The 7,962-nt window shown below is 39.9% G+C and overlaps 1 protein-coding gene across 1 annotated transcript; it reads left to right on the top strand.

The window, feature by feature from the left end:
- The first annotated feature begins 2,009 nt into the window (after nt 1-2,009).
- On the top strand, nt 2,010-7,013 carry cxcl12a (chemokine (C-X-C motif) ligand 12a (stromal cell-derived factor 1)). The gene is made up of 4 exons (XM_037466375.2): nt 2,010-2,117; nt 3,532-3,649; nt 4,537-4,620; nt 6,051-7,013. The coding sequence occupies exons 1-4, from the start codon at nt 2,051-2,053 to the stop codon at nt 6,076-6,078; spliced, it is 297 nt and encodes a 98-aa protein (XP_037322272.1). The 5' UTR covers nt 2,010-2,050; the 3' UTR covers nt 6,079-7,013.
- The last annotated feature ends 949 nt before the right edge of the window (nt 7,014-7,962 follow it).

Genomic DNA, 7,962 nt, shown 5'->3' with positions numbered 1-7,962 from the left:
TTGTAACATGTGTGTGTGTGTGTGTGTGCGTGTGAGTTTTCAGCACAAATCACTTCCATTTGTATGTTTGCTTACCCAAACCGCACTGCACACGTGTGTTGTTTCTGCAGCCTCACATAGGGTTTGGGGAAAAAATAGAGCTGCGAGGGTAAAGTGTGTATCGTGAGGACATGTCAGGCATCCTGTGTGACCGGGGGCACTTTGATCTGAGGCCCTCAGAAGTCACCTTTCACTCCAAGCTGAGAAAACCTTCCCCAAATACTTTGGCTTTCATACAGCTCTCTTTTGCTTTCGTTTAGTTCCGTGTTTTACTTTCTTGGTTTCACTCTCACATACACACACACAGTCTCTCTCTCTCTCTCTCTCTCTCTCTCTCTCTCACACACACACACACTCTCTTGAAGTTAGCCTTTGTGGCATGTGAGAGAAGTCAATATGTGTTCATTCGGATGTCACCTCCCTGCACCCCCACCTGTCCGTCTGGTCGCCATGGCATCATCTATAACAACTGTTTGAGATCTAAAACACAGACAGTCTGGAGCGCGAGATAGAGATTGAGCGACATCCTATAAACTGGACGATTCTTACTTATTTGAGTAAATCCCAAGCTACAGTAAAACACAGTTATGGGAGCTGGCATTTTCAGATGGTTTGCTTTCACACAGCTATTTCCAAAAGTGGAAAAAGGAAGAATAGAGAAAATCATACAAAGCACTTTATTCACATTACGTCTCTCCGGGGGCCACAAAAAATGTGGCAAAACCCATTCTCTGTATACAAGTCTTTGTATATACTGAACATAAGTGTTTGTTGTGTCCAAAGTAAAATTATTTCAGATTATATTTATATTGTGGTGTTGCATTTAGTTCAGTTATTTGTATTTGGGCTAAACAAGTCTGTGAAAGTATGTCAGGTATTAAAGCGTTGGTGTGAGTGATCAGAGCAAAAGACAAGGCTCGATGATGTTTTCATTTCAGAGTTTGGGAATAAACTTCTGATACGAAAACACGCGCACACACAAACACACCAGAAGTTCACATTTACTATACTACACACATGTGCATGTGTACTAGAGTGTTTATTGTGAAGACAGAAGCCAAATGTCTGGAAATTGACTTCACATCTGCATCTAGTTAAAAAACACTAATAATACCAAACACAACAGTGATGACGTTTACGTGTGCCTGCAAACAGATAAGACGTTTTAGTTATGAAGGCCACTGTTTAGGAATTCATTTCAACTGAGAAGTTTCAGTCCTTGTCCATAAATGTGTGTGTCTGTGTGTGTGCGCTGTGTTTCTATCGTCTTGTCAACATAAGACAATATAAGAACCATCTATGTAACAGAACTCTTTACGCTGGAGCGCGTGTAGTTACACAGTTACAATTCATTTGGGGCGATGAAGTCCTTGAGAAGACAAACCATGAGTAAAAACAAACATGCCCTTTATCTTTTTGGAACATAAGCAGCAGTCATAAGGACCATTTTGAGCTGAAGATAATGCATTCCGTGTTTGCCAGGCACGGACATTTGGCTAGATTATGCAAATAAACTACAAAAATAACAAATGCAATGACAAACAAATTAATACTACATTAACTTTTGGACGGTGATCATGCCAAATTACGTCCAAAACGCGCTCTACTGCAAGATCATATATGTTGTGCGTGCATCTCTCTAATGTGTCTGTCTGTGTATAAAGGTTCAAATTTACCTGACATCAGTCCATTCAAAACCGGAAACTTGTTTTTACAAAATAAACAAAATCTGACTCTGCAGAAAAAAAATGTTTCCGGTCATTGACAAATGTCACAAAATGTATCTATACTTAAGAAATCATTTTTTGAAGTCTGCCGCGTTGAATCTTCTGGAAAATAATTGGTAAAATGAAGTGCGTGCCGCTTACTTCTTTTAATTTGGTAGCCAATACCGGAAGTAAAATGTTTTTTCTAGGGGCTTGACCACGAAGGGTATTTAATGCCGCGGCACAGTCGCGTCTGTCACATCTCGTTGGACTTTACTCTGAGCGGGACCAAACCTCATTGCAGAATGGATATGAAGCTGTTTGCAGTCGTGGCTGTGCTCACATTGGTGACATATGCTCCTCCATCACAAGGTATAAACATATTTTATATATATACATACATGTTTATTTTTATTTTTTGTTATTACAACTGATGACTATCTGCTATATGATATTTCTTTCAGAAATATAACTGAATAGGGTGAGCAGTTGAGAAGAATCAGTGCTTTCCATTCCACACATTTTGTTATTTTCTTAATATAATCAATTATACCAAAACCAAGGCTGTTATTCATGATGAGTCTCAAATTCGTGTTATCAAATTCCTCCAAAGAATGTCCCATTTATTTGAAAGACCACATTCAAATTCCATGTAATTTAAGTTTAAAAGTTGTTTAAATTAATGCTCTTGATTTTAATAAAGCATAATATTTACTCGACTATTCTTAGTCAAATGGATGCTTGTTCTGGAGTAAAAAAAACAACATTTTCCGCCGCGCGTAAAGCACCAACAGGCTGCGCATGTGGCTCTTGCAGTAAACAAACCCCAGTGGGACCACCGATCAAGGTGTGTATTTATTCTGCTCTTTGTTTTCATTTAATTATGCGCAAATGAGGCAGCCAAAAGACAAGGCCGATGGTGGTCTACGTGGCGACATCATGTCACCCAACTTGAAGGGGTTTCACCTTTTATCATGGAAATACCGCGGGGTCATGTGTAAAAATTAATTAGCATAGTTTAATCTGCAGCACTGCTTCTCCTCACCATCTGTTTGTTACCTCCCGGTTTCCATTTAAAATGAGTAACAAGACGATTGTAATAATTGTTTCATTTCGTTCCATATTTTGTTCCGCTCCGGGTGGTGCACAATAAAAGAAGGAATAATGGATTCATTATCAGAATCAAACTATATTTGAACATTTCATGACCGAAAATTAGCAGAAAGGAAGAAAAAAAAAAGTTAACCTATTCAAAATTAATTCTAAATGTTTCCTGTTTTCCTGAATTTTTCAACACTGTTACAGGTTTATAATTTGTCTTTCACGAAGAAAACAAGCATATCCTATTTAGTTTTCGACTTTAATCTACCGTGAACATTTCCTGAAAACTCTAGTGGAAAGTTCTCACATCCATCTTGCCGTTAACGGACCACACAGTGCTCACATGTGTTAGACTCAAAGAGCCAAGTGTTGGGGCTCTGCTCTTCTACCTCCTTGTATGTTCTCAGGATTAAGTGACAACATTGCTGAATGTTGGTCGTTTATGTTGCCACTTCCCTGCCCCACTGCTAAAGATGGAATATTAAAGATAATGAATAGATTTGCATAATACTATCTCCCGGTTTGGGGTTGCTCTCTATGCTTCAATTTTGATTTGTTATCCAAATAATGTCTTCTCTTGAGTGTTTTGATAACATGAAATCTAACTTCTTTATTATCTTGTGTTTTATTGTTTTCAGTGAAACATGCATGGCTTTAAATATCTAACATTCATCTTCTTTCCTAGCAAAGCCTATAAGTCTGGTGGAGAGATGCTACTGTCGGTTCACCGTTAGCAGCGTCCCAAGGAACATCATTCGAGAGCTCAGGTTCATTCACACGCCAAACTGCCCCTTCCAAGTGATGTGAGTATTGCTCTTAATGCCGGCCCTCACAAAGACACGGATTATTGCTTCGGTTTTCCACCCTGGTCTTAAAAAGTCAGTCAGGTTTCCTCCTTGTCGGACATTTCTCACCATCAATCTCAGAGAAGCGACAGGCCAGAGAAAAGAGCTGTGCATGCATGTGTACACATACGCCCCTCTGCCACTCACTTTCACACACATGCACAGGACGCATTTACAACAGACCCACTGACGCATCCACAGGAAGTGGAAAGTAAAAGAGAGGTACAAATGCAGTTTTGTTTCCAAGAGGAAAGCAATAATTGTGGGTTTAGTAATTGGTTTCAGCACTTCGTCCTTGTATTGGAGTTACAACCATTGGTCATGATCCCATTCATTTTTACAGCCTCATAATAAGGTTTAAGTGAGGAACAACGCAACTCAGTTGGTCACTATAGACAGGAAAACTTGAGGAACAGTTAAGTGGCAGGTCCGGAAGAGGAAGAACTGAGTTTTTGACAGTCCAAAACAGTATGTGTGCACCAAAGGAGGCATGATCTCTCACATAGAGCATTATTTACAGTCTGGACCTATTCTGTAAATAACCGCAGCTTAATGAACCAAGCCACATGGTGACGGAGGGATCTCCATGTGCTTAAACTTCCACAGCACATTATTTAGAGACTTCAATCAAGGGGAAAATGTCAAACTTACGATTTGGGATCTTTGAGAGCTGCCTAAAAGCTGTTACAGCATCCGATGTATGATTAAAATAGTGATTGGTCACCACTCACTTTTTTTGCGTTTTTCACTCTGTTTAATAACAATGCTTAAAAACACCTAATGTCACAGGTTTGCATCACTCAGCCGTTCATCTTCCAATGAGCACTTTTACTTTTTCTGATTAGTGCCAAGCTGAAGTCAAAAAAAGAGGTCTGCGTGAATCCAGAGGTTGCATGGCTGCAGAAGTACCTGAAGAACGCCATCAACAAGTAAGTTCGGGCAAATCCAACCCTCATTCTGTGTGTGACGCAATATGCGGATCCGTTGTCACATGTCAACCTCTACCTCAGGACTGCAGGAGCCCTGCGAAAGGACTTTCACTCTATAGAAATGTAAAGTAAAGAATGGATCTCTATCAAGAGATCGTTGTGGGTGGCACATCTTCCTAAAGTGCCCACTTTGTATTGCAGCCAGCACTTGAGAGACATGCTTGTTCATGTCCAAGTGGGATTGGGGACTGGGTTTGATGTGGGACGCTACTCAAACTTGTATAATGTCGTCCGATGATCATCCCTGATTATCACAAACCACCGGGTAAAGGCTTTTTTTTTAAAGATTTGAGCTTCAAGCCACAGCCGAAATCAACTGTCTCCTCAGAGGGAAAAGACACAGAAATTGGCGGCATTACATTTATACGTTGCCCTCCTTACTTTAGTGCTGTCATATGTTCCCGAGGATTGAGCAATGCTGCAGTGGTGAAATGTAGCAAACTCTGCAGTGTGGTGTGGATAAGTGTTTGGGGATGCCATAAGGGAATTTCATTTCCACAGGAAGAAAACTAAATTATTCCCGCAATCAGTGACCCAATGAGTTTGTTGATGCTCAGGCCTCTGACATGCGCACTAAAGACCCGCCCCCCCGTCCTGCAGTCAGACTGTCCGTCTCAAGGATGATTGTGGAGCCCTTGACTTGTCGAGGTGTTAAGGGTCCTCTGCATGACAAAACAGCACACGAAGAGAGTAGACGGTGGCCAATGGATCAGACCTAATGTGTTTCCAATTACACATTCCCTGAAGGGATGAGCCTATTTACTATGTGTGTAAAGGAACGCGATGGTAAGCCATGCGTCATGCTACTCTTTAGTTGGGTAAATAAGACCGTGATTGGCTTTTTCAACAGTTAAAATGTGGCTCAGCATTTGGAGGGTATTATAAACTGCCCACCCATGTTCAATGGTTTGTCCCGTAATGATATGGTTGTGCTGTGCTATGTATATATCACTGCGCAGATGCAGTAAATTATTATTGCAAAATGACATCTTCAGGAATGGTATTTTTTAAAACAAGCATCCAGTCACCAGCAAAGTGACTCAAAAACCTTTGGTAAAGAAAAACAAATCCTTTCTGCAACTATCAACTTAATTTGGCTAAAACACATTTTGGTGCTGTCAATTTGAAGCAGCTGTTTGTGTGTGAGAGCTTAATTCTTAATTTCGTCACCAAGTCTTTGTGATTCTGTCATTGAGACATGGCAGCTCTAAATGTTTTTGTTAGTTTGGACGATAAACCAAACCAACAAAAATATTTGTTAGCAACCAACTGCGTGAAAGATCATCTTGCGCTTTTGATAAGATCTGAATATTTTTTCAACGTTTTTTGCTCTAAAACTCTCACCTGATATTTGCTTTTTTTTATTCCAGAATGAAGAAATCCAAAGAGGGCCATTAAAACCTCCTGCCGAGATCCTCCCGAGCGATCGCTGAGGGTTTGAAGTATCGCGGCTATGTAACATTTGATAGGAGAACATCTGGTATGTTGAACAGCACTTATCCCGGGCCGGCTGCCGCGCTGCAGCCTTTAGCATGAAATGAACCCACAAGTCCTCGTCCTGAACACCAGCCCACCAGCCTTGTTGCCGTCATAACCGTCACCACCCTTACAACGCGTAGATATTGTAGACAATACTAGTGCAAAGTGCAATTATATCCATAACAGGAGATCTGTTTAACTCGATCCTCTCTGATTTTTGACAAATTTGACAAAAATGTTTGCCAGGTTGTGTTTCATGTTTCAAGTTAATTGGCATTTCAATAGGTGCCAGTTACTCCAAGACTAAATGTAAAATGTAAGATCTCAGTAAAAATGACTAATACCATTTTTTGTGATGGAAATTAGAACGCCAGAAGAACTTAAGCATTTCTGAGCTGTTCTGTGGCTCTGGTTATGTGACTCTGTGTTAACCAACATGAGTGGTTTTTTACCCTGAGAGAAAAGCGAAACATCTGGATCCTAAACCGTTTCATTTGAGTGAAATTTACTGGAATCATAAAGGCGCTCAACGAGAAATGTTAAGGAAAAGTTGGTGATTTGCACCAATCACAGTTAGCCGCCTCATAAAATCAGACATGAGGCTTTAGAGTAAATGTCCATTTCAAAGAAGGATATACTGCCATTTTAAAACAGTTATTAGATTAGTAGTGAAACACAACAAGAGCCACAGTAGAGAAAGTATTCTATTACTCACAACAAATAGATGTGCATAGATGGGACCACCTACAGCTGTTATGCAGATAGCAATGCACTTTATATCTGATGTACTCATATTTTAACAACAACATTTACTAAGTCTGATCATTAAAATGTCTTTTGTCTTTTTTATGTTACTCACCTTGTTTGCATTCAGTTATTTTTGATTATTGAATGTGTAGCTGCATTTAACTGTTAAAACCTGGAGATATATTCGTCGATTCGTTTTAATCTCCTTGTCACATGTACATTTAATATTATACAAATGTTTTATTTTTGTACCCATTTATGCATTTATATATGAAATCTAAACGTTTTAATTGCAGAAATTGTATCCTCACAATTGAGTCACCAAACAACCAAAGTTGTATTGTTAAACTTGTTGGTCAGTAAAGAAAAAAGGAAAATCTTACTAGTGCCTACTATTAAAGTATGTGATTTCCTTCACATACAAGCTTTTTAACCAGTGCACACACACAGACACAAACACACACTCACTCTCCAGTCATGCGTCTTTATATCCAGTGTAAAGCAACACAGCCAACACAACACAGCGCTGATGTAATCTTACTGTATCAGCAGGTCAGAGGGAAAATCTACAGACTTTGATGTGTGAACATATGTTCAGCTTTACTCACAGGGGCAAATGAGAGGCAAGGACAGTGAACCTGCCTGTGATTTAACTATTAACTCAACCAGCCACTGTCAGGAAAACATTAGAGCAAAACATTTCTGACTTCCCTCTGAGGGCGTTATGCGAGGCGGAGCACAGAAGTTGATGTGAAGAGAGTGGGCGGCTGATCAAAACATCAGGGCGAGATAAAGGGCTGCGAGTGCCGCTCCACAGCCAAATTGTCCTTGTTTACTGATAAGCTTTGAAGTCCTTTTCAAGAGGGTCAGCAGCACGTGTGAGATAAAGCCATCGACTCAGCGGAAATCAAGTGGAAATTAATTGGATACAGTCTTCATTTACAATCTTCATTGCTTTTTGCTCCCCAATAATGTGAACATTCGGCAGCTTGTCACAGGAGAGAATTTTCACGGTGTTAACTATCTGTAATCTGAATAAACCATTAAAAAAATGAA

The sequence above is a fragment of the Pungitius pungitius genome, chromosome 13 (assembly GCF_949316345.1).
Source record: "Pungitius pungitius chromosome 13, fPunPun2.1, whole genome shotgun sequence".
NCBI lineage: Eukaryota > Metazoa > Chordata > Actinopteri > Perciformes > Gasterosteidae > Pungitius > Pungitius pungitius.
The sequence above is the reverse complement of the archived record's forward strand: the minus strand, read 5'-3'. Positions and strand labels throughout refer to the sequence as shown.

Excerpts from the sequence above, each read along its gene's own strand:
- cxcl12a (XM_037466375.2), top strand. The coding sequence starts at position 2,051 with ATGGATATGAAGCTGTTTGCAGTCGTGGCTGTGCTCACATTGGTGACA. Across the intron at positions 2,118-3,531 it reads ATATGCTCCTCCATCACAAG|CAAAGCCTATAAGTCTGGTG; the intron begins GTATAAACATAT and ends CTTCTTTCCTAG. Across the intron at positions 3,650-4,536 it reads AACTGCCCCTTCCAAGTGAT|TGCCAAGCTGAAGTCAAAAA; the intron begins GTGAGTATTGCT and ends TTTTCTGATTAG.